Source organism: Felis catus, chromosome D4, assembly GCF_018350175.1.
Source record: "Felis catus isolate Fca126 chromosome D4, F.catus_Fca126_mat1.0, whole genome shotgun sequence".
NCBI classification, from domain to species: domain Eukaryota; kingdom Metazoa; phylum Chordata; class Mammalia; order Carnivora; family Felidae; genus Felis; species Felis catus.
The window spans coordinates 43,395,587-43,422,804 of NC_058380.1; the positions used below are offsets into that span (position 1 = coordinate 43,395,587).

The 27,218-nt window shown below is 39.6% G+C and overlaps 1 protein-coding gene across 8 annotated transcripts in view; it reads left to right on the forward strand.

The window, feature by feature from the left end:
• Nucleotides 1-27,218, forward strand: part of ADAMTSL1 (ADAMTS like 1) — an 883,534-nt gene that overhangs the window by 590,658 nt on the left and 265,658 nt on the right. For all 8 annotated transcript variants that reach the window (XM_045043887.1, XM_045043888.1, XM_045043889.1 and 5 more), the window contains one exon: nt 1,120-1,356. In XM_045043887.1, the coding sequence (XP_044899822.1) occupies nt 1,120-1,356 (237 nt within the window). The remainder of the gene's footprint in view (nt 1-1,119; nt 1,357-27,218) is intronic.

Below are 27,218 nucleotides of genomic sequence, written 5' to 3' on the forward strand. Positions count from 1 at the left end.
ATATTCTATAATCTTCCATAGTAAATCCTAATCAGAATGCATGTGGAATAAAATAAATCTATCTGAAAGCCTTTCCGAGGAACAGGTGATACTTGCCTTTTTAAGGTTGAATCTTGTTTCCTTTTGCTAAAGGGTATCGTGTTTTAGAGAGTAAGCATCGTGAGTTATAGTTTTAATTTTAAAATGCCCTTTATAAAGTATACGTTTAAAATATTCTTATTTTCCATTGTTCTCTGCCAATGTGATTTAAAATTCAAATTCAGAGGATCTCATAATTCTCCAGCTTTTTCTCTTCAGCAACTTCACTGAATAATCATAGTAATAGCTACCATGTACAGTCTTCCATGTGCCAGTATTTGGCTGACATAAGCCCATGAAATTCTCACAGTGACTTTGAGAGCTGAGTATTATTGCTTCTGTTCTAAACAAAAGGAAACCTGGACTCAGAGAGACCCACTGTATCACAGCCGTGCTCGCGTCCAAGAAGCCCATACCTTTCCACTCTGCCGTGTTGCCTTAAGCTAAGGAAATTCAGGCATCAACGGTCTTTTCTCTTTTTTGTTCCCCATATTTAATTCTAGATACTGTGCACCCTACATTTTAGAAAAACTCACAAACAATCCCACAAAAATTTTCAAATGAAATTATTACAATTTTGTGCAGGGAGTTGCTATAGTATTGCCATAGCTTTCATTATTAGAACTGAAAGCAACAGACATGTGTTTCAACTAACCCACTGACTTCAGTAAGTTTTACTTAAGTTACAGGGAAATTGAAATAGTATTACATTGTGGAGGGATCCATGGACCAAGCAACATCTTTCAGAAAATATATGTCGAGGTGACTATTTCTCAACGAATATCAATCAGATCTACCTCAAGCTGATTACTTTCCCATTTAGCTTTAATCCAAAACTATTTCAAGGTGATTACTTGCTCAGATCTTTACATTTCCAGGGCCAAACAATCATGACTCTCAGATGAAATAAGAGTGTCCATCGGGAACAACCAGGACATTTGCTTTGTTTTCTAAGACTTTGACAGACCACATGGCTTCTCCAGTTTTCTGTTTGGGCTGCCCTCATAACCTATTTGTGTCCCTCCTGCCTTTCCTCTCCAGGACTGCCCACCAGAAGCAGGCGATTTCCGAGCTCAGCAATGCTCCGCTCACAATGATGTCAAGCACCATGGCCAGTTTTATGAATGGCTTCCTGTGTCTAATGACCCAGACAACCCCTGTTCACTCAAATGCCAGGCCAAAGGAACAACCCTGGTTGTTGAACTTGCACCTAAAGTCTTAGATGGGACTCGTTGCTACACAGAATCTTTGGATATGTGCATCAGTGGTTTATGCCAAGTAAGTGCTGGCTTCTTCCCATTCTATTTTTCCAGAAAGTTTTAGCATCTCTGTGTAAATACCTTCTGTATGGTCCTGCTATCTCAATCATTCAATGTTACCTTTTCTAGAGTTTATAAAGGATGGCAGATTTGAAAATTGAGGTTTAATTTCAGTTAAAACTACAAATGTTGTGTTTGTGTCAACGAAAAGAGAGCTGGCATTGGATGTTTTTTTTTCCCCTTGCTTTGAGTCTCAGCTGAATATGAAAGGCTAAAAGCTCTTGGATGTGTGTGTGACTTTTGTATTAGACTCTGAAATTACCTCTACTTTGGTTGTCCCTGAAACGTATTTGTATGTTCATGTGGTGTGTGTGTGTGTGTGTGTGTGTGTGTGTGTGTGTGTGTGTGTGTTTGTGTGTGTGTGTTTGGAGGCATCAATTTTCATCTACTTAGAGCTTTGGAATTACTTGGGTAAGATTAACTCTAAAATCTCCAAGTAAACTCTAGGCAAACTTATTTCTTCATTATTATAACTGTAATTTTTTGAAAGTGCATGCAAACTAATGAAAGGCTTTGACAGTGTGAGCTGGGTCAAATTTCATCCAGGCAAGTCTTTAAAATAGGGATAACAAAGAAGTTTGATTTCTCGTGTCAATTTATCAACTGAGTGGGGGTTAGTAAGAAGAGGGAAAGTTAGTAGTTAAGTTAGTAAAGAATGTTTTCAATGCATCTGCCATCTTTTTTTTTTTAATTTTTTTTTTTAACGTTTATTTATTTTTGGGACAGAGACAGACAGAGCATGAACGGGGGAGGGGCAGAGAGAGAGGGAGACACAGAATCGGAAACAGGCTCCAGGCTCTGAGCCATCAGCCCAGAGCCTGACGCGGGGCTTGAACTCCTGGACCGCGAGATCGTGACCTGGCTGAAGTCGGACGCTCAACCGACTGCACCACCCAGGCGCCCCTGCCATCTTTATTTTAAAATCTACCCTGGGTTAGGATCACCAGCATAGTTTTTGGAACAAGCAATTGCTATCATTTCTTGTGTGCTATACCTGACCATATACTTTTATATTTCACTAAGTAGACATTTTGAGAATCCTTGCTTCTCCCAAAATAATATTGGTTGAAATTTTTCTCTCTTTGGAGTCTCTAATATAACAGCTAGTAGTGTAAGAAGAATAAGCATAAAATATGTTTCAGTAAATAGTCGCTCCGAATTCACATGTTTGCTGAAAACCTAAACCTATATTCCGATGTAAAAGGAATAACTGTAATTGAAATACTACAAGAAAGGTGAAATGTCGGACATGATTTTCTGCATATGAGAGGGGAGACAGACATGCTAAACCTTCATAAGATCTAGAAGCATGAGACAGGGAAATTGTGGTATGTCCTAGCACTTCTCAGGTAGGAGGATGGAGATGATGTATATATACATGGCTGCAGATTGCTTTATACACAAGAAACGTGAATTTCAGATACAAATTTGCATATAGAGTCTTACTATTGTAGACATAGGAAAGGCCTAAGGGATTATTTAATCAATAACCTAAAAAGAGATATTTGAACATTGTTTGTGATATTTAGTGCTTGCTTCCTTCTCTGGGATTTTTACTGATGTTGAAATGGAATTATGAAATCTGTAAAAGCTTTGGGAATGATAGGGAATTGTAAAGCAAATACATAGAGGAAAGAGGTTATGTTGTAAGGAATGGCTAATAAAATAATAATTATCCCTTCTGTGTGTTTACTATTAGAATAAAAACAGATTTCCATTTGGTAAATGAAAAAAAAAGACAGACAAATTATGTGGTTTTCTGAAAGTTACATGATTGATCATGAAATGGGACTAAATTCCATGTCTCCTGACATCTACTGCAAAGCTGTTTGCACTGTCGTACCATGATGAATGGACCAAAATAAATAAGACAGGTCAGCAAAGTAAGTTTCCTTTCTTCCTGTTGCATAGGAGTTTAACGTGGCCTGTCTTTTCTAGACTAATCCTGCCAGCTGGCCTCACATACGTTGGCAACTGAAAGGGAATCCTATCTCAGCAGTGAAAGAATAGATTTTTATACATATTAAATATGGAGTGGTAGTGCTGGACATTTGGTTATAAGTATAAACATGCCTCCTTCAATTCTTGGGATTGTGACTTGTTGGATTTGTGGGGGTGCAAATGTAAATTATAGAATATATGAAAAGAGGCAATACCATGGTAAAGGAGGTGAGATAACTCTGATTGCATATAGGCACTAATACATAGTTTGGCTGAAGAGCACAGTACCCCCCAAGAACACAGTAAGAAGACAGCTAGTTTGGGAGAAAACAGTGGATACTTGAATGGCAGATAGGACTATGGCTAACAATGGGTGGCCAGGAAAGAGTTTTGGTGGAGAAAAGACATAATCATAGTTCTGTTTCAGAAAGATTAATGTAGCTACAGTTGTAGGACTTTGAAGTGCAAGGCCTGAGAGCCAAAGAGACCAGCTGAGAGGAGGCTCTTAGAGGAGCCAAGGTGGGGCAAAGTGGGAGCCTGGGCCAGAGCAGTGACAGCAAAGAAATAGCAAGAAAACTACACCTAAAACCAGGAAAAAGTTTTCATTTTGATTACAACTAGAGCAAAGGGTAAAAGCAATAAATCAAATTAATCATGCTCAAGGGATCAAAAACTACAACTTAATATGAATTTGTAATGGATATAATTTTGGATCCTTGTTACCATTACCATAATAGCCTGTGTTTTCATGATTAAAACCTACTTGAGTTTTATAAAAAGAGGGAAGGAACAGACAATAGCAAGATCATCGAGGAATAGGGATGGAATGTTTAAATGCAGTGTATAGTTTTTTACAAGGACAAGAGTAAAGTTAATCACTATGAGAAAATCACTCACTACTACCTCAAAGAGTTTAATACATAAATCCCATTCTACTTAGAAAAAAATCCTTTATTTAGCTTGTATCTGCATATTGATCATTCATATTTTCAGTCTTTAGTAAGAAACATTATGAAAAAGTCGTATTTTCATAATTTTTGAAACTGTCGAAAGTCTCAATGCTAATTTAATGGGAAGTTTTTTTACATTCAATAGTTTCTTCTAGTTTCCTGAAAAAAAAATCATCTTCTCTGCCCTATTTTCCCTTCTCTTCCATTTCTACCACATTTGTTAGAGATTCTTAGCTCTTTCTCTGGCTCTGTTTTTGCCTTATTATAACTTTTTCAGCAAACTGTTTCAAGTATTTTTGATGCTAGACAGATATGAATTATAAACTCTAAAGAAGCTAACATCCAGCTTTGGAGACAGACTTGTCTTGATAGAAAATGACAGCATAACTATAGAGACTTGTCACCTGTAAGTACGAATTATTTCAGTTTTACCTATTGAATACTCAAGTAAGAACCACATCCTCAAACTGGGCCTTTAACTGTTCAATACAACTGTGGAGTCTTAGACATTTGGAGCCAGGAGATAACTTAGAAATCCACAGACAAGGAGAAAAGGAAACTGAGACCTAGAAACTGTCCCAAGGTTGTGAATGAGTGGGTTGTCTATAATTGTTGTGGATTTGCTTCAGGAAAATACTGTAATCATCACCATTTATAATAAATACCTTATTCTTAGAAATGTTAGAGCATTTTATTGGGCAGTATACTCATTCTAGTAATAGTAGTAGTAATATTAATCCTAAGATAACTTCCATTTTTTTGAGAGTGTGTGTGTGCATGCACATGCTCACAAAAGCAGGGGAGGGTAAGAGAGAGAGAGAGAGAGAGAGAGAGAGAGAGGGAGAGAGAGACTCTTAAGCAGGTTCCACACTCAGTGCTGGAAGCTCAACTCGGGGCCAATCTCGTGAGCATGAGATCATGACCTGAACCAAAATCAAGAGTCAGACACTTAACTGACTGAGCCCCATATAGCTTCCATTTTTGAGTGACTACCATACCCAGCCACTTTATGTATAATTTTTTCTCATACAAGTGAACAGCATGGCTTCAAATTTTGTGGGTCCATTGACAAATGGATTTTTTTGTCAATAAATACATTAGGAAAAAAATTGGAAATTTGCAACAATTTGGAAAAACAGATGAACTGTGTACATTTAGAAATATGGAAAAATTAAGAAAAGGTTAATTATATCATGGATACACAAAATGTGTGTAGATTCTAGTCTATTTTATCATTTACTGACTTAAGATACACACCCATCTATTATAAAAAATTAAAATTTATCAAAACTTACATACAAACACAGATTGTGCAATATCTCTTCATTTTTTATGTTGAATGTTAGTAATGCCTATATCATCTATGGTGCTTTCTATCAGTAAGCAATATTGATATAGACATTTCATCTTATAAACACATGACATAAACTTGCTGTTTTGATAAATACAGTACAGGGCTAAAAATGTATTTTCCTGATGATTTTCTTAAGATTTTCTTGGTTCTAGCTTACTTTATTAGAAGAACACAGTACATAATATGTATAACACACAACATACTTTTAATCAACTGTTTATGTTATTGGCAAGGCTTCCAGTCAACAGTAGGCTATTAGTAGTTAAGTTTTTTTGGAGAGTCAAAAGTTACATGTGGATTTTCAACCGCGCAAGGGGGTTGGTAGCTCTAAATCTCAACTTGTTCAAGGGCCAACTGTATTTACAACGCTACTTATTAGGCATCATTCTCTTCATGTCACAGATGAAGGACTGAGGTTCAGTGATAGAACTTGCCCAGAAACACCAAGCTCTGTCTGGTGCTCCTACTCCTTCTGGTGAGGCTGAGTGGACAGAGACAGGCGCCATCTGATGTTCAGGAATGGTTCCCAAATGAGGCTGCACACCAGAATCACTTGCAGAGCTCTTAAAAGATACCACTCTTCGTCCCTGTGCCCCAGAAACTCGGATTTATTAGTTCTCTGTATAGAGAACACTCTCCTTATGATCCTGTTGTTTGGTCAGATTTATGAAGCACTTACAGATAGAAAAACAGACAGGATTTAAAGTCAAAGGCCATGGATTGGAATCTGGCTCTTCTTTCATAACCTTAATCAAGTTGCTTAACCTTCCTGAATTCTATTTTTTAATCTGTGGGAAATGAGATTGTCTCGCAGACTATCAAGCGCTGAGATAATTCGTGTGAAAACATCTAATGAACTATATGTAAAGTGCTATGAAAATGTAGACTACCTTGAACATTTTAAGTTGCAAAATATATCAAAGTTCTGGTTCCCTGTGTGAGATTTCATAACTTTGAAGAGTTTCTAGAAAGAGCTGAAGTAAGCAACTTCTTGTTCTGCTAAAAAGCATTAAAAAAGAAAAGGAGAACTTCCATCAGGTACTTTACCATCATCATTTCGTAATTGAAATGTTAATAACAAGGATGTAGTAACAACCTGATTTCAGAATTAAGGACAATAACGTGAATATGGTCTGCTTATGAGAAAGTTACTACACTGTAGTTAGTTTTTTTTTTCCTCCAGAGCACAGAAATTGTTATAGTGCTTCCCAGACCAACATTTGGAAAACACTGCCTTTGAGATCTAGTCCAGCCCCGAGGAATATTGCTCCTAGGTATGATTTTCCCAGGATCTTACAGCTTGTTAATGGCAGGCTAGAGGTCACAGAATGTCAGTGTTTATCAACATTTTTGATTGTGCTCCCTGTGTTATTTCATCAGCATATCCCATGGGCTAAAATTTTGTTCAGCTTTAATGCTATCGTTTATACGTGAAAACAACAGGTTTAGTGAATATATCTTTTCAAACCACATTTCCCCCTTTCCCTCTCATCCTAGAATCTGATCATTGTTCCTGGGAAGTCATTGTGTTGGTGTCTCTGAGCTTACGTCTCAGACAGAAATCCTGGGATTCTTATTTGCTTGTTGTCGTTCAAGTTTCTATGAAGTTGGAGTTGAGGCAGGGCTGGGTTAGGGATGGAGTTTGTCATCATCTGAACAGTTAGGAAAAAAGGCTCTGGAGTCAGACTGCCTCGTTTGAACCAAGGCGCCACCATTCATTGGTATGTGGCTTGGAGCCCGTTCCCAAGCCTCCGTTTCCTCATCTGCAAAATGAAGCTAAGGTTTGTAACTACCTGATAGGAATTCTATAAGGCTTAAGTAATTAGATGCTTACATTGCTTACCATGAGCTTGATAAACGCGAGCCTCCAATAGCAGTCGTAGTAACAGCGGCAGTGGCGGCCGCAGCAGCGGTGGTAGTAGTCGTACCCAAACTACTTCTTGCCGCTGACTTTTCTGAGTGCCTGGGTTAATGCAGTTATACGTACAAAAGGGGATACTGACTTCCCAATGAGTGAACAGACCTTCCGTTAATTTCCTGTGGCAACCTTCTTTTACTAATAGCTCCACATTGTACCATTATCAGCTCCTGATCCAGGGGAGTGAATTGCATCCTGTCCAGAGTTAATGAGCCATCACAAATAGGATCAGCTCTATTAGTACTGCTGTTATTCATTTATTTGCATTATCCAAATTGCCCCATGTATATTTGCCGTAAAGCACAAAGCTGGTTTCTGTTTTAAATGTATAAAAGTGAGTAGCATAAATTTACAGATAGAACATACGCTGCTGTTAAAAATAATTTTGAGGTTATTTTGAAGTCAAATTCAGAAAAGTGTGCTTTATTTTTATAATTAATGAAATTCGTCAGTTGCTACCTAATACATGTACATCAGAAAAAGACAAAGTGCCATTATAAACCAGATCTTTTGTAATGAATCCACACATTTGTAATATTGCTTATTGCTATTTTAGAAAATAAAGCATTTCGAAAAAGAAAAGAAGAATTTTTTCTAAGTAATACCTTGTAGAATAGAATATTGTTTCAAAATGAATAATACAATTAAAAAGTAAGCTGCAAAGTGGATCATGGGGTTTTGACATCTATACTATGGCAATGTTACAATGAACCATGCTTCTAACACAGAAGTTCTTTCCATTTTTAATAACTCCTGAGGTGAGTAGTTAGAAATGAATTAAATGGGATGATTATTTCTCCATCTCTGTCTGTGACCTAAGTCACCAGTATCAAATGTCTACCAGTTATTCTAACAGTGGTGATGTCAGAAACAAAGACTTGGCCATTTTCCTTCTGTGTTTTGCCATCTACTTCCATGTGGAAGCATGGTCTGTGCTTAAAAGATTTAATGTGTATTCTTTCTTTCTGTCTCCTCCCTGTGATACAGTAAAGATGAAGTGTTAAGTGAGCTACTACTTACTAGTTAAATTTTGGCAAGTAACTTAGTTTCTGAACATTGTTTCAATTTCTTCTTCCAAAAACATTGCTAGATGTTGAGTACTGAGGAGACAAAGTTAAGCAAGACCTTTTCCTTCAGGAGTGATACTTTTGTAGGGTTATTGTGAATAATTTAGTTATTTAAAAAAAATTATTCATGTGACAAATATTTACTTAGGAATTACCTGTGGGTGTGCTCGATACTGAAGATAGATGAATGAAGAGGAGAAAACAACAGTCTCTGAACTTACACTCTGAGGAGAGATCTGACAAATATACAGAAAATTTTACTGTCGTCACTATACTACATGCCTCTCCCTGAATACAAAAATGTACATTCGAGGGGCGCCTGGGTGGCGCAGTCGGTTGAGCGTCCGACTTCAGCCAGGTCACGATCTCGCGGTCCGGGAGTTCGAGCCCCGCGTCGGGCTCTGGGCTGATGGTGGCTCAGAGCCTGGAGCCTGTTTCCGATTCTGTGTCTCCCTCTCTCTCTGCCCCTCCCCCGTTCATGCTCTGTCTCTCTCTGTCCCAAAAATAAATAAACGTTGAAAAAAAAATATTTAAAAAAAAATGTACATTCGAGTCACTCAACTATATTCTCCTCACTGTAAACAGAGTGCTCTTTGTAGAGTATGGATTTGGCTTCATTTACCTGCTGTAATCATTTATATTGTGTGCTTTAGTTTCAGGGTAAAGAAAGCCCAAATTTCTTTATACAGTGGGTTTCTTTACTGGGTGGCGTAAGACAACAGAAGTTTATTCTTTCACGATTCTGGAAGCTAGTGTCCTCCAAGCCATGCTTCCTCTGAGCCTCTGGGTAGACTCTTGCTTTGCCTTTTCCTAGCTTCTAATAGCGGCCATCAATCTTTGCCTTCGTCTTCACAGGTCCATCTTCCCTTGTGCCTGTTGTTTTGCCTTTACATGGCCTTCTTCTGGTGTCTCTTCATATAAGAACACCAGTGATATTGGATTAGGGCCCTTTGTAATTGAGTATGACCTCATCTTAACTTGGTTATATCTGCAAAGAGGCTCTTTCCAAATAAGATTGCATTTGTAGGTGAGGAGGGGAGGGAGTGGTGAGAGAACTTCAACATCTTTTGGGGAGGCACAATTCAACCCACAATAGCATACATCTCTGTTTATTTCTATATAGTAGTACAGACATATACATATATACACACATATGTATGTGTATATGCATCTACTTTTTTAAATGTTTTTATTTATTTTTGAGAGAGAAAGAGAGAGAAGGGAAAGGGTAGGGGGCGGGGGGGGGGCAGAAAATTCAAAGCAGTCTCTGTGCCTGATGTGGGGCTCAGTCTCACAAACTGCAAGATAATGACCTGAGCCAAAGTCAGACGCTTGACCAACTGAGCCACCCAGGCGCCCCATACATATATTTCTCATAGTGCGTAGGAACCACATAGGGGAAATTAGCCTGTGGCCGACAGGTGGGATATTTAACTAAGGCATGGGGTCAAGACCTGCTCAGAGGAAGAGAACTGAAAAGACTTTAACCAGTGGCTAGAATTGAATGACAGTGGAAGGATAAAGGACTAAAGAGGGCATCAAGGCCTATGTCATGAGGAGATGTGTCAGGTGTATTAAGAAGACTGGGGACTTGTAATATTGAGGGCAAAAGAGTGCCTTTGAAATAACTCAAGGAGACGTAAGATAGGGTACGATGTGTATTTCAGAAAGAGAACTGTGTCTGCAGTGAGGGCAAAAGATTGGAAGGGGGCAGAAATTGTTGGTGGGATGAGGAGAGATTTTAATACAAATTAGGAGATGGAATCCATGGACTGGGTGACTCGTTAAATGCAGCAGGAGAGAAAAATGAGAGCTGAAGATCGTGCCTGGTTTTCTAGTTCGAACAATGTGTGTGCGTATGGTGCGGCCCTTCCTGGGAATGAAACATAGGACGAGGGTCGGGCATTGGTTTTAGGCAGTGGTGAGCAACGAGAAAGCAATGCATGTATCGTGTCTGTCTGCCATATGATATTCACGCAGGGATTTTGCATCCTTTTTCTCCCCCTCTTAACTCTGCCTTTTTAATCGAAAGGTGTGTTTCCATTGAGTTTTTATAGTCACAGGCCTGTTTATGCATGGTTAACCTTCTCGGGGGCCACGTACTAGTTAGGTAACAAGTCAATCTAAATGTTTGTCTCTTTCAGGAGAAAACTGAAGTGAAACTAATGCATACCATTTTAAAGCTCCTTGAGGTATCCTCTGTCTTTGAAGAGCTAAGAGATATAAAAAGTGACATTTCCTAGGTCCTCATTCATCTCATGATATATCCTTCCTGCCATCCCTGTTAGATCCTTTTTTTTTAACTCATGTATCATGTCTACTCATGGAAAACGTTTCTCTGTTATATTGGAATGTTTTTTTCCATCTTGCTATTCAGTTTGTGAGGTGGGAAACCTTTCTTCCTATAGCGTTCATAGAAAACCTTTTTTGAAAGTTGTATCCATTCAGTTTGCCCTTTGAAATTAAGCGTGGCTGGGAAAGACAGATTTTGTTTTCCCAAAGAGATTTAGTGAAGTAGATGAAGACAGAGTGAATCTAATGTAGAAAAAAATTCAAATTGTTATCCTTTTCTGTGTCATATAGCCTTCAGAGTACACTGTGTATTTCACCATGTGTTTGTGCCAATTCTTTGGGATCTCTTCATCATTTCTATTTTACAACCGGGGCGATTGTGGCCCACAGAAGTTCATACAACTACCAAAAGGTAAAGCTGCAATTAAAATCCTGTTTTCTCTCTTGTGTGTCACTCTTTCTTCTGGGAAAAGATATTTTCACAATGAAGCATAGTTTCAGTGAGAACACCTCATTGTTAGTAGGGATATAGCTGTGTATAACTCAGGAAAGGAGCCCTATCTCTTAGGATTCTGTGTTTCGTTAAATGAAAGCCCTGCCAGGATCTGGCAACTTTCTTCAGTCATCTCATTGTGCTTTGCTTCATGGATGATTCTTCGGGCCACTTCTTTGCAAAAATACTAAATGTACTAAATTTTACCTAATTATCTTTAAGAGTGTTTCAGTATGGTTAGCAACTACAAAGTTTGAGATTCCCCAAGACTACCCTCACTTCATACCAGCTTCAAGTTGGGCGTCTCCAAACCTCGGGTTTGATAATTCACTAGAAGGACCCACAGAATTCACTGAAAGCTGTTGTACGCAGAGTTACAGTTTGTTACAGCAAAAGGATACTGATGAAAATCAGCCAAAGGAAGAAGTGCATAGAGCAGGCTCCAGAAGAGTTCAGCTACAGAACAGCCAGTTGTCCTCACCCAGTAGAGTTGTGTAGACTGCACTTGCTTCTCCTAGCAACGATGTGTGACAATACACATGGAGTATTGTCAAGCAGGGCACCACCCAAGTCTTGGCGTCCAGAGTTTTTATTGAGGTTTGCTCACATAGACGTAGTTGACCACCTGCATGGCTGACCTTAGTCTCCAGCCTCTCCAGAGGTTGAGTTGATACCATGTGGCCCAAAGCCCTCACCATAAATCACATTATTAGCATAGACTCTCTGGCATGGCCCACAGCTCTCAGACAAACAAAAACACCCTATTGGTCAGGAAATTACAAAGGTTTAGAGATTACCTCCCAGGAGCCAAGGGTAAAAGCCACACATCTCTTTGGGCAGAGGTTATCCTTTACTGCACAGTGACTTCTTGGAGCTATTTATTTGTTCAAAAAATACTTAATACTCACTCTTAGTCACTAGGGTATCCCTTAATATATAGTGATGACCAGGACTCAAGCCTACCTCTCAAGGAGTATTGTTTCAGAACATGGTCCAGGTTCATTCTTCTCACTGTCCAGTTTTCCCAGTACCATTTGCTGAAGAGAACTTTTTTTCCCCATTGGATATTCTTTCCTGCTTTGTCAAAGATTAGTCAGCCATATGTTTGAGGGTCCACTTCTGGGTTCCCTATTCTGTTCCATTGATCTATGTGTCTGTTTTTGTGCCCATTCCATACTGTCTTTATGATTACAGCTTTGTAATACACCATAAAGTCCAGAATTGTGATGTCTCCAGCTTTGTTTTTCTTTTTCAACATTACTTTGTCTATTCGGGGGTCTTTTCTGGTTCCATACAAATTTTAGGATTGTCCTACAGCAGTCGTAGCTAAACTAAAAAATATGCCCTGCTTCTATTTTTTGTTTCTAACTTTGGAGAATCATCTTATTACCTATGCCGGTATTCCATTAGAACTACTGCAACATTTACACCAAATAGTTATTTGTGTGTGTGTGTGTGTGTGTGTGTGTGTGTCTTGAAATGTTGTGCAGAATAGTACAGCTGCTTTAGAAAACAGTCTGGCAGTTCCTCAAAATGTTAAACAGAGTTACCATATGAACAGGCAATTCCACTCTTAGGTATATACCCAAGAGAAATAAAAGCATATGTCCACACACACGCAAAATTATACTCAGTTATTTATAGCAGCATTATTCATAATAGCCAAAAAGCAGAAACAACCCAAATGTCCACCAACTGATGAAAGGATAAATAAAATGTGGTCCATCTATATGGAATATTATTCTACAATAAAAAGGAATGAAGCGTGGATACACTCTATAACACGAATGAACTTTCAAAACACTATGCTAAAGTGAAAGAAGCCAATTCTATCGAGACAAAAAGTAAATTAGCGCTTGCTTAAGGCTGGGGATTAGAGTAATGGGGAGTGACTGCTAATGAGTATGGGCTTTCTTTTGGGGGTAATGAGAATGTTCTAAACCAGTGTTGGTGATAGTTACACAATTCCATGAATGTACTAAAACCATTAAATGTACACTTTAAGTGGGTGAATTTTATGGTATGTGAATTATACCTCAAGAAAGGTGTTTTTAGGGGCACCTGGGCGGCTCAGTTGGATGGGGATCCAAAACTGGCTCAGGTCATGATCTTACAGTCCATGGGTTCGAGCCCTGCATCAGGCTCTTTCCTGATAGGTCAGCCTGGAGCCTGCTTTGGTTTCTGTGTCTCCCTCTCTCCCTGCCCTTCCCCTGCTCTCTCTCTCTGTCTCTGTCTCTCTCTCTCTTTCTCTCTCTCTCTGTCTCTCTGTCTCTCTCAAAGAATAATTAAAACATTTTTTTAAAAAAAGAACATTGTTTTAAAAATGTAGTACAAAGATTCAAAAGTCTATGGACTAAATCTAAAGGCTGTGTTTTCTGTGACCTTAAATAGAACGTGACCTCACTATTTGACAGAGTTAATATGACTAACCCATTATTCTACAAGGGTGCTGTCTTCATTCATTATTGTTTCAAGAACTCATTTATGACCCTAATTATCTGTATGTATTAAAACTGATTTAGAAATTGGCACACGACAGGTCTTGAATGAATATATGCTGAATGAATGGATAGTGACATCAAACTGGAAGGCGCACATCTTTCCTTTTTTTTTTTTTTCTTTTGAGTGAAGCAAATTTGGACTTGAGAAGGTATTTTCCTAGTATAGTAAATTTTCAACAAAGCATGATCTGTTTAGCTGTATCAGATATTAACTCTGCTCCTTAATTCACTGAGTGATTTCACAGAAGACAGTTTGAAACTAAAATGAGAATTTACAGTCTTACAATTTAATGCTTCATTTTGCATTTGAGGTATTTGAGGTCCAGCTAGCCTCAATCAATTTTTTTAATATAATTTATTGTCAAATTGGCTTACATACAACACCCAGTGCTCATTCCAACAAGTGCCCTCCTCAATGCCCATCACCCATTTTCCTTCACCCCCACGCCCCCCCCCCCACCGTCCACCTTCAGTTTGTTCTCTGTATTTAAGAGTCTCTTATGGTTTGCCTCCCTCCCTCTCTGTTTGCATCTATTTCCACCCCCCTCGCCCCATGGATTCTTTTAAGTTTCTCAAGATCCACATATGAGTGAAAACATATAATATCTGTCTTTCTTGGACAGTCATGATCCTTGTCTTCAAAAGACTTCCAGTCTTAAGATGATGAGGCTCAAACACAAATAACTATAATCAGCAGGAGCAGCATGTAAAAAGAGGGAGAAGATGAGTTTGGGACTTAGTCAAATATAAGCTGAAGTCTGACTTCTAAACTTACTATCTGTGTGATCATGGAGTAATATATCAGCTCTTTAAGCCTCATTTTTCTCGCCTATGAAAAGGTAAGAATGCCTCATTAATAATAAGAGCTGATCTTTATTAAGCTGTTCACCTACCAGGCAGTGTGCCGTGTAAGCACTTTACATATGTTACCTCCTTTAATTCTCTCGTGAGCCCGTGGGGGATTGTAATGCTACCATTTTTATAGAGGAGGGAAATGAGGATTAGAGATCAAGTATTGTTGATTCAGTCATTCAGTTTATTGAGCATCTAATGCTAGGCATCTGGCTAGAAACTAGAGATACACTCCATGTACAGGATGCAGTGGAAGCAGGTAGGAAGAGTGTTGGAATTTACTTTTGAGGAGGCTGGAAGGCCTTGATGTCCCCCCTCAAGTTATCTTTTCCCCAGCACTCAGTCTTTCAGGGAAACTTCCCAGGGGAATTAATATTCATTCTCATCTCTTGTACCTGTTACTTTCTTGTTTCCTTTGTCTTTATATTAATTTTCATGACCATCTCACCAGTTAAACTGAGACCCCCTTACTGGCAGACCCCCACCTTATTCTTTGTGTATTTAGATTGATTTGCACAATAGGAGACAGTTGTGTGGATGAATCGACAAATCAATAAATCTCTCTGTTGACTGTTTTTGTCTCCGATGACCAAACCCTCTCTAAATCACAAAAATTACTCATCCTGAATGTCTTTTTTTTTACCTTTTTAAAAATATAATTTATTGTCAAGTTGGCTGACATACAGTGTATATATTGTGCTCTTGGGTTTGGGAGTAGATTCCCGTGATTCATCGCTTACATACAACACCCAGTGCTCATCCCAACAAGTGCCCTCCTAGATGCCCATCACCCATTTTCCCCTCTCCCCACACCCCCCATCAACCCTCAGTTTATTTTAATTTATTTGTGCCTTGTTCTCATTTCCTTCAGGCTGAAACAAAGTCCATTTATATAAGTTAATTTTTTTGTTTGTTTTATGATACTAGGCTAGAAACACTTTAGAATTTGGGGACTCCTGCCATCCATTCTTTATTTACCATGACTTAGGGGATTGGCCAGGTCTACCCAGAACCTTTGCCATCAACATAACTGTTGGCTTGCTTAGTACATCACCCATATCAGATTCTCTGGATTAACTCTCATTGCTGAAGCCCTTAGATCCTTCCTGGGATTAGTCTCACAAAATGCAAGGTTTCCAAAGACCATAAATATCAGTCAGGATTCCAGTATGATGTACTTTTTTCCCCAAATGTATATTAGAAAATAGATCTGAAGAATGTTTGCTCCTACAGGATATTCCATGGTTCAAGTAGATGATCCTCAGACATAGTTTTAATTAGTTCAGTTCTCTCCATAATTAATATAATTATTAAGTTTGTGGTCATAGGTCCTCCCAGAAACTTGAAATGCAAAGTTTAAGTATATGAGAAATTTGAAAGATTTGAAACTTTTCCTTAGGTTTAGAAAAAAAAAAGTTAAATAGTAAAATAAAAATCAGGAAACCTTTTTGAAACTGGGTGTCTGAAGTCACTTCATATAATTGTTTAAAAATGTGAAACTGGGTGGTTCAGTCAGTTAAGCATCCTACTTCGGCTCAGGTCATGATTTCATGGTCTGTGAGTTTGAACCCCACATCAGCCTCTGTGCTGACAGCTCAGAGCCTGGAGCCTGCTTTGGATTCTGTGTTTCCTTCTCCTTCTGTCCCTACCCTATTCACACTGTATCTCTGTCTCTCAAAAAATAAAAAAAAAAACATTAAAACAAAATTTTTAATATGAAAACTCAAATGTAAATATGAAGGGTAATTAGTAAGTAATTGTACACTAGCTGATTGGCATATTTCCAAAGAAATATCAAATAAAGGTATAGTTTTTTTTTTAATGTTGTAGCTACTTTAATTACCAAAATCCTTAATAAAAACAATTTAAAGCATCAGGTACCTTCCAGATTTTGAGCCATGAACATAATTTTACCCAAGTTTTAACATGCTCATGGTTGCCACAGACTCTCCTGGAACATTCGTAGGAAGGGCTACTTGCCAGTATCAGGAAAATCCACCCAGACACCTAAAATTAGTGTCATACACCCACCTGTTCTTTCTATTGCCTCTTGGTTGTACTGCCTTGAGGAGTTCAAATCAGGAAGGTACAAAGTGTTTTTGCTGTGGGATGCCTATTTTCGATCCAAGGGAACACTTAAGAATCTGAGAAATCTAGACAGAAAGGCAAGAAACGATCTGTGTGGTTAACAGAACCCAGAGGCGAAGACAAATTCAGAGGGCTTGGGAAATGTTTTGAACCTCTTTCCAAAGCTAATCACAAAACAGTGGCTTTGAAAGAAACCTTGGAGATCACCAGCTGAATCTCCTCACTCGGTTTCTAAAGACACGGAGCATCAGAGCAGGCATGTGACTTACCCAAGGTCTCTGAGCAAGCAAGTAGTGGAGCCCAGATTCAAAGCTGGATGTCTTCTGGCTCCAAGTACAGTGCTTGGATTATTAACGGCAAGTTAATTAACGGCAAGTGCTTTTTGTATGTGTGATTTTAAGGACCTGTAGCGTTTAAAGCATTCTTCTGATTTGAATTATTTATTCATTTTGTTGGTCTCTTTTACCATTATTGAGTACATTTCAGTCCCTGAGCTAAATTTCCCTCCCTTGTGGCCAAATTATCACCGAACATTCCATTCACTTAAAAATTGTTGTACTATAAAAGAAAATACAAGTGGAAAACCTTGCCAACAATAAACATTCTAAAAAACTTAACACACACCACTTCCATTCCTGCAGAAATGCCAAGTGCAAACCTATTGCACCTGCAGGCTGTAGCAATCACACAGTGGCCAGGAACTGGTGGCTGGCTAGTCCCATGTGCACTTAGGTTTATGACTAAGTTTGAGTATAACTTTAGTTTCTTTGCCAGGAGAGTGACAGGTGATTTAAAGAAACAAACAAGTATTTTAGGGAAAAAGTGAGTGGGGAGTTAGGAAAGCTTGGGAAGAAATGGCCAAAGTCACATTGAAATGAAAGAACATAGCCAGTGTTTTGCTTTCCCAAGCTCTTAACTACCGCATATTTGACTGCTGTCTTCTTCACATTGGGTACTCTCAGCTTCTGAGGGAGAAACTTCAGTATTACTGTTGGTTGTCAGAAAGACTTGTTAATTTGTTGATTCTCCCATTCATGCAAACAGCTTTTTATTGAGTAAAATGATACGATGTCTTGCAGCCATTTCCAGTCTAGATTTTTATGTGACCTAGGTACGGATGAATTTTTTTTTCTTTTTTCTTCTTATGCATAGTGATTGCAAGGACATGGTTTGCTGGGGTAAAGGATACAATTCAATTCGGCTAGTTAAGGCAAAGATATACTCAATGGTGAAGCAAGTTCAGCTCTACTGGCCCCTGCCCTCTCCCTCCCCCAGGTATGCTCTGAGCAGGGTATGTGCAGCTAGTGCTGACGAGGTATTTGGAAGGGAGTAGGATACCATCAGGTCAGAAGAATACTGAGTCTCTTCACGCATGGGTTTTTTTCAGAGAAACATTTTTATGCTCATTTAAAACATACTACTTTTAAAGTTTATTTATTTATTTTGAGACAGGGTAAGTAAGAGAGGGGGAGAGAGAGGGAGTCAGAAAATCCCAAGCAGGTTCCGCACTGCCAGAACAGACCCCAATGTGGGGCTTGAACCCACGAAACCGTGAGATCATGACATGAGCCAAAACCAAGGGTCGGATGCTTCACCAACTGAACCACCTAGGCGCCCCATTAAAACATGCTTTCTTAGGGAGTGTGTGTATAGAATGGTTTCATCAGGGCTATGTAAGCATGGCCTGGTATTTTCCCAAGTATTCTCCAGGTTTCTCTCTATAATTTGGAGTATAGTTTTCGTTTTCTCCCGAGATGATTATAATAGCCCTGAAGCAGAGGTTGCAAACTAGCAATCCTCCAACCAAATATATCTGCCACTGACAACTTTTCCTCAGAGGCTGTAGTCTGGTTTTGTAAAAATTTGAATTAGTTGCCAATATGTAAATATATTTCCAAGAAAAGTTCATATTCACAACATATCTTTTAAAAAATTAGATCTGCAATATTTGGTCTGCACTAGGACGTAGTAGCCATTTGATAAAGCTGAATAGTTGCTCCAGCCATGAGATGGCGTGGACACTTCTAAGCCTGCATCACTACCTGGACAGGCTGACTCTGCAGCTCTCTGTATCTCTGACCATTCCCCAAAGGATACATAGGCTAGATATTTTTATGGGCAAGGGCAAAGAGTTAAAATCATCATCATGGTAATTGTAAGAATAATAAAATAGTCCACCTCATATACTGAGCGCTAACCATGCCGGGCACTGTGCCGAGTGCTTGACCCAAACCTCACACGAACCCCATCTATAACCCAAAGGGTTAATTTGCTTGCTTAAGGTCATATATCCTGGGAGTGGCTGAGTTAGTATTTGGACTCTGATGCGTCAGGCTTGAAAGCTTATACTTTTGAATATCAGATAAAGAGCACCTACTCAAGTTTTTTAAAACCTTAAGATAGGAAAATACAAACTCTTAACCTGTGCAAATGGTGATTTTAAAAGGAAAATAGTGCAATTTCTTATTGTTGAAAGTATGGATTTTATTTTTGTTATCTTTCCCTTGATTCCAGCCTTGTACTGTCTTTATTTTTTTTTAATTTTTTTAATGTTTATTTGTTTTTGAGAGAGAGAGACAGAATGTGAGTGGGGGAGGGGCAGAAGGAGAGGGAGACATAGAATCCGAAGCAGGCTCCAGGCTCTGAGCTGTCAGCACAGAGCCTGACGCAGGGCTCAAATTCACAAGCCATGAGATCATGAGCTGAGCCGAAGTCGGACACTTAACCGACTGAGTCACCCAGGTGTCCCAAGCCTTGTACTGTCTTTAAAGCCTACTTCTTTTTAAGTCCAGAATATTATAGATTTACTATTGGTTTCCTTTGGCATTATTTCCTTCACTTCTGTTTCTTTTCTTCAGGATTTCTCAAAACCTTTAACTCCTTTGCTTTTTTTTCTCTCCTCTTTTAGTTTTATTTTTTTAATCAATTTATTTATTTTTGAGAGAGAGCGAGCACAAGTGGGGGAGGAGCAGAGAGAGAGAAGGAGAGAGAGAATCCCAAGCAGGCACCATGCTATCAGTGCAGAGCCCAAAGCAGGGCTCAATTTCAGGAACCACGAGATCATGACCTGAGCCGAGAACAAGAGTCGGATGGACACTTAACCAACTGAGCCACCCAAGCACCCCTCTCCCCTTTTTAAAATGCTGGAGGCATACCTCTTGACAAAATTTTCTTCTATACACCTAGCTTCAGGATAGGAAAACAAATGCCCCTCCTAGCAAAATATGTATCTCTTTGTTAAAGTTATTTGGTTACAAGCAATAGAAATGTATTCTGTTCAACTAAAATTTAAAAGAAAGGGTTATTGAAGGGATAGATCAATGATAGGACCATCAACTATTTATTCAGAAAAACAGTTACTGGGTGGCTAGAACCAAAGAGCAAGCTGAAGGGCCAGACCTCGGGAAACATAGAAACTAGGGCAGCTTTGAGGTCCTTAGCTACAGATGTGCCCAGATCTGGACGAAGACTTCTGTCTTTCTCTGTCTCCAGTCACTTTTTAAATCCCAGGAAGACAATCTGGTCTGGTCTAGGTGTCTCTGTTATTGACCTAATTAGCCCTGACTAGGGGATAAAGCAACTAAAACGGTCAAGGCCACCAGAGACCTCTTAGGGATGCTATATATGACTGTGCATATGGCGACAGTTTTATAAATTGCTTGTATATTTCTAAATCAGGGATTCAGTGTGCATAAAAGTAGACTTTATTAAGTGTGTGTAGCTTCTGTGGGATAATGTAAAATTATTGACATAGGCTCTTAGAAATTTTAAAAGTCCAGACTTTTAGTTGTTTAGAAATTGTCTAAGAAATATCCCAGATATTTTCCCATAATAGGAAACAATCTATTAAGGCAATAGTTCTGCAGTTGCCTTAAAATTCTACCATCTTCCATTATTATTAGTAATTCTAACAAGGTACTACAGTGTGGGCTCATACATTTAAAAATGTCTTAAGAAATGGATATGATTTTGCTACTGCCTACTGCCTACGGGACAGTAGTTACACCCCGAGTCATTCTATTCCCTGGACAGTAAGGTGCACGCTTCATCCCTTAGTGGGAGAATCTGATGGGCTGGAAATGCTCAGAAGTTAATATTGATAGACAAGCCATGGAAAACCTCTGTGTTGGTTCATACTAAAATCTTTTTGTACTAGGACAAGATGAACCTTCTGCTGCAAACATGAGCCTCCTCTCTTCTTGAGCCAAAAGTTCACCAGGGTTCAAACAATGTTTTAATGGATTCCAGCAAGACTTCTGTGGGCCTTTAAGGAAGAAGTTTCTGGTGTGCAGCCTGGAGGAATGTGTCTAGCACAGTACCAGCACTAGAATCAGGACCCACCTGGCTTCAAGCCCCAGGCCAGCCTTCTAGTCTGCTTCCGATTTGGGGGGGACTTGGCAGGTTGCCTTTATTGTTCCAAAGTACTGCCGCCATTCCTTAGTTCACAGCTCACATCTCACCTCCTCTATCAACCCTTCCCAGGCTGATGAGAAACTAGTCCCATCTGTACCCCAAAGCTGGTACATAAAACCTTTTTATTCTCCCATTCAAACAAACAGAGACAGACAATTCTCAGTTGTCCATATTGATACAGGAGTGTGCTCCTGTAGAGAATCTGTTACTGTATCTAATCTGTCAAGACTTTTCTTCCTCATAGAGAGGTGTTTGACACATGCAGATAAGTAGGTCAGACATGGAGAAGCAGGGGGACTGGGCGGCTGGCTAAGGGCACAACCAATGTGTTCGTGGTGGTGAATTCTGAGTTTTTGATACCTGTTCTGAATACTCCCATCTTCCTTCCTTATCCTAGGTCAGTGGGCAGCTTCTGAGGGAGCAAATTAAGTCACCTGAATAATGAGTAATAATATTTTTATCTAAAATGAGAGCTCCATTTTTGAGTTTTAAAGAATAGCAGCGAACAATATTTAAAAACACACATTAGCATCTCCTTCTTGCCTTTCTCATTTCTTCAGCTTCCACAGCCGTATTTGTTGTTATAATTAATAGTGTTAGGAGCTTCTCCCATTGGCACACTTTAAGAGCGTTACATTGTTATAATGAATTCTCATAACAGCTTTTGAAGGTGTTATTGGAATTATATTACAGAAGAAACCAAGACATGGAGAAATGTTGAGAACATGGACAAGGTCATACAGCTAATAAGTAACAGAATTTGCATTCAAGTTCAAATCCATCTGGGGGCGCCTGGGTGGCTCAGCCGGTTAAGTGTCCAACTTTGGCTCAAGTCATGATCTCATAGCTCATGAGTTCGAGCCCCGCATCGGGCTCTGTGCTGATGGCTCAGAGCCTGGAGCCTGCTTCGGATTCTGTGTATCTCTCTGCCTCTAACCCACTCGCATTCTGTCTGTCTCTCTCAAAAATAAACATTAAAAAAAATTTTAATAAAATGTTTTTAAAGTTAGCATTTTAACCATTTTAGATAGATAGTTCAAGTTCACCAGCATTAAGTACATATACATTGCTGTATATGTAATCATCTCTGCCATTCATCCCCAAACGTTTTTATCTTCTCCAGCTGAAACTCCATACCCATTATACAGTGATTCCCCATTCCCACTCCTCTAAGCCCCTGGTAACTATCTTTCCATTTTCTGTCTCTATTAATTTGATTATTCTGGGTACCTCATATAATTGGAATTATACAGTATTTGTAATCTTGGTCTCTTATTGAACTTAGCTTAAAGTCTTCCAGGTTCATTACTCTTGTATCATGTGTAAGGTTTTCCTTCCTTTTTATAGCTTGAATAATATTCCATTGTGTGAAATGTTAAAATGATAAGCTGAGGCATATTAAAAAGTGAGTTTATTTGGGTGTTTTCCTATTAGAATCAGGCAGTATCACACTGGACATGGTTGGGAGCACTTACCAACAGGAGCCGGGGGAGAGACTTATTTAAAGAAAGTGCAGAAGCAAAGAAAGGAAATTATTTGATTGGCTATAACTTAGAGCCTAATTGACTCTTACTGATTGGCTGTCTTTGCTGTTTTGATTTTGTAACCTTGAGGCATTTATAGACTTAGACCTAGGTTTCCTTACGTAGGCTGCCATGGCATTAGAGCCACATCAGTCTAATGGCCTCCTTGTTTAATTAATTTAACAGTGTGTACCACATTTTGTTTATCTGTTCATCAGCTAGTAGGCTCTTGGGCTGTTTCCATCTTTTGCCTGTTGTGAAGGATGCTGTTATGAACATGGGCCTACAAATTATCTGGTTAAGTCCTCGCTTTCAGTTCTTCTAGGTATATATCCAGAGCTGGAATTGCTGGATCGTATGGTAATTCTATGTTTCATTTATTGAGGAATCTCCATACTGCTTTCCACGGCAGCTGTACCATTTTTCATTCTCACCAGCTCACCACCTACTCCTCTTGTACCCACACTTCTAGCTTACAAAGCTCTGTAAAGCATGGGCTGTGACTTCTCAGCTGTTTACCCTCCGACAGCCAGGACAATACATTCCCATAAAGGGTGTTGAGTAAAGGGCTTGCTCATTGTGATGGAGATCTTGGCCCTGAAACTTCTTCAGCTTCTCTAGGCAATTTACAAAAGTTTGGGCTTGGGATTCCTGGAGCCTGTATTCTTCCCCACCTTTTCTCCCTCTGCTGCTCACAAGCTCAGAGAATAACCATGAAAATGGTGAGATGCTGTCTGCTGGAAAGAAAGAAAAGTATAGCTGTGCCTCTTCGCATACCAATGAGGTGTCTCAGAGCGCTGCGGCCTGCTATGTATGCGGGTGTTGATTTATGATAGCATGTACACGTTTGGCAGGCTGAATCCACGTCTGCAATTTAAATGACCACTTACAAAATGGAGCCTTTTCTTCAGATCTAATTGGACCCAATGCCAGCATTGTAGTTGAGAAAGCAGTTATGTCTGAAAGACAGTTCGAATCCCAGTGCAAAAGAAGTGGGTCTTGTGGAACTACCAGATAAGCACTTAGTCCAGAAACGTAACCTTGACAATGTACACATTTTAAGGCGATGCGTGTTTCTATTCAGCCGGGGATTCTGCCCTCTCTTTAGGAAATCTTTATGGAAATGGGGTGGACAGGCGCAGAGACAGAATTGCTCTGTCAGGGGCATAAGTGGGCTGCCAGCTTCCCACCTAACTAACGCTTCCCATGGTCCTCATTTTTTACTTGTAGTTGTCCCGTGACAGGAATCTTGAACATTTCTGGAGCTGAAGTTGCCAATGTTCCCGTTTTTTGGAATTATGTGAGGTTCTCAAATAAAAACTAATACGAGAATACTCTGTTCACATGCTTTCCAAATGTTTTTATTTTGCCTCTGACAGAGAAGGTCAGGACTGTGTGTCATGGTGCTTTGGTGTCAGAACGCGTCCTTCTTGCCTCACGAATTGGCCTCTGACCCAAGCTGGGTGGAGGGGGCAGAGGCAGGTACTGTATGTGTGAATCAGGTGTTCAAGTCAGGATGCTAGAGAATTGGCCGTGTGTCATCCTGGGCTTTCTTCTTCCTGACGCTGCGTGGTACAAATCAAAAGTTCGCCTGGAGGTCGTACTCAATGGCTACTGGCAGGGCTTTTGAGGTCTTTGCCGGGTCAGGCCGCCCATATGTGAGCTGTGTTTGGGCTGAGTTCAGCTCCTTTCCGTCTTCTCCCTCCTCACTGCCCCCCTCCTTCCCCTTAGTCTTGCCAACTGCAACTGAAGATGTTTTCCCCTCTGCTTAAGGTAATAGCTGACTTAATGCCAAAGCCAAGCTACAGGCAAGCATTGAAAATAAATTTGCGGAGGTGGGGGGGAGGGGCTTCATACTATTGGAAAAAGCCTTGGAATCTTTCTTTGGAAGTTTTTGTGTCCCAAGAGACTGTCCTGAAGAACCGTCTTCCCCTTTTGAATGTCCTTAGTTGGGTCTAAGAAACAAACGTAGTGAACATTATTGATACATGATAGGCTAGGTTTTAAAGCAGAGGTACAAACATTCCCTGAAAAACTATGTCTTAAAACAGTGTGCTGTCATCTAAGAAGCTGCTACATCCCAGTGGTGCTTCCCTACTCCTCTGAGGATACAGACAGCTGATTTAAAAGTCCTCTGGTAACCCTTTTGCACTGCTGACAGGGATGCAAATTGGTGCCGCCACTCTGGAAAACAGTATGGAGGTTCCTCAAAAATTTGAAAATAGACCTACCCTATGATCCAGCAATTGTACAACTAGGTATTTATCCAAAGGATACAGGAATGCTGTTTCAAAGGGGCACGTGCTCCCCTATGTTTAGCACCCCTATGTCGATAGCAGTGCTATCGACAATAGCCAAAGTATGAAAAGAGCCCAAATGTCCATTGATGGATGAATGGATAAAGAAGATGTGGTATATATGTATATGTATATACATACACATACATACATATGTACACACAGTGGAATATTACTCGATGATCAAAAAGAATGAAATCTTGGGGCGCCTGGGTGGCGCAGTCGGTTAAGCGTCCGACTTCAGCCAGGTCACGATCTCGCGGTCTGTGAGTTCGAGCCCCGCGTCGGGCTCTGGGCTGATGGCTCAGAGCCTGGAGCCTGTTTCCGATTCTGTGTCTCCCTCTCTCTCTGCCCCTCCCCTGTTCATGCTCTGTCTCTCTCTGTCCCAAAAATAAATAAACGTTGAAAAAAAAATTAAAAAAAAAAAAAAAAGAATGAAATCCTGCCATTTGCAACAACATGGATGGAACCAGAGTGCATTATGCTAAGCGAAATAAGTAAGAAAGACAAATATATGATTTCACTCATATGTGGAATTTAAGATACAAAACAGATGAACATAAGGGAAGGGGCAAAAATAGTATAAACACAGAGAGGATGACAAACCATAAGAGACTTAAATACAAAGAACAAACTGAGGTTTGCTTGAGGGATGTTGGGTGGGGGGATGGGCCAAATAGTCAAGGAGCATTAAGGAGGACACTTGTTGGGATGAGCACTGGGTGCTATATGTAGGTGATGAATTACTAAATTCTATTCCTGAAATCATTATTACACTGTATGTTAACTAACTTGGATTTAAATGAAAAAAAAAAAAAAAAGTCCTCTGGTGTATCAGACCACCCAGTGTAATAGGAATGAAGTATTACAAAGAGGTTGGAACCCCAAGTCTGCCATTTTCTAGACAGGTGACAAAAAAATCACCTAGGTTTGTCATCTGTGCAGTCAGTTTGTGTAAGGCTTCGTGAACTCAGCAAAACATCAGTCAGTACCTGGGGGACATAGTCGTGGCTTCCTGATAATCATGATACTTTCCCCTTCACTAGTTATTTATTGTTGTCTCTTCTTGACATCGCATTTGACAAGTGAGAAACATCCTTTGTCACAGTCTACAATTTCTTAGTATAATCTCCCACTCTTAAGAATAATTGTGGCTGACACTATTTATTTTCTACCTTCCTTTCGACTCTGATGCAACACTAACCACAAAACAGGAGGCTTCATGGACTTCAGCTGGGAAGACCACACCTTGCAAGTGACAAGGGAATCCATGTGTCCTTAGTCTTAACACTTTCATTGGAAAGAGTTTAGAAATAGAGGTTAGAAATCATCTGAGAACTCAATGCCCGCATGTTCTGGGCAGCACCATATTCATAAAAGCTATAATGCTGATACTAACAAATATTTTCATCTGTTCTTTTAAATTTTTTTTTAATGTTTACTTATTTTTTGAGAGAGACAGACTGAAAGCTGGGGAGGGGCAGACGAAGAGGGAGAAACAGAATCGGAAGCAGGCCCCAGGCTCTGAGCTGTCAGCACAGAGCCCATCGTGGGGCTCAAACCCACGGACTGTGAGATTATGACCTGAGCCGAAGTCTGACACTTAACCGACTGAGCTACCCAGGTGCCCCTATTTTCATCTATTCTTTGGTAAATATCCCAGTAAGTGATTCCTTCTAACATGCCTGCATCTACAGGAAATAGTTTAATGCAAGTGGAATTTTAATATAGAAAATGGCAAGAAGACTAGGTCAAAACCATGCAAAGAATCCATTTGACATGACAGCACTTGAAAACCTTAAAATCAGTGGTTAAAGCATGTTTTTCTAGCAAATGTGGTATTTAGTAGGCCCAGTCTTGCAGAATTGGGGGACATTTCTATTTTAGATTCACATAGTTGTATTGATAAGGACACATTGCATATTATTTTAATATAAACCAATTATCCAAAATTTATATAACTTATACATAATACATACAGAAGGTATGTTACTTGGTTTAGTATTTGTCAAATTATGACTGTTGTGTGAGCCATGAAAATCTCCCCTCCTCTTTACCCCTGGTCCACCAGGAAGCAATAATGTGAGGGCATTGAAACAGGTAATTGGGTATCTTCATAGAAGTTAGAAGAT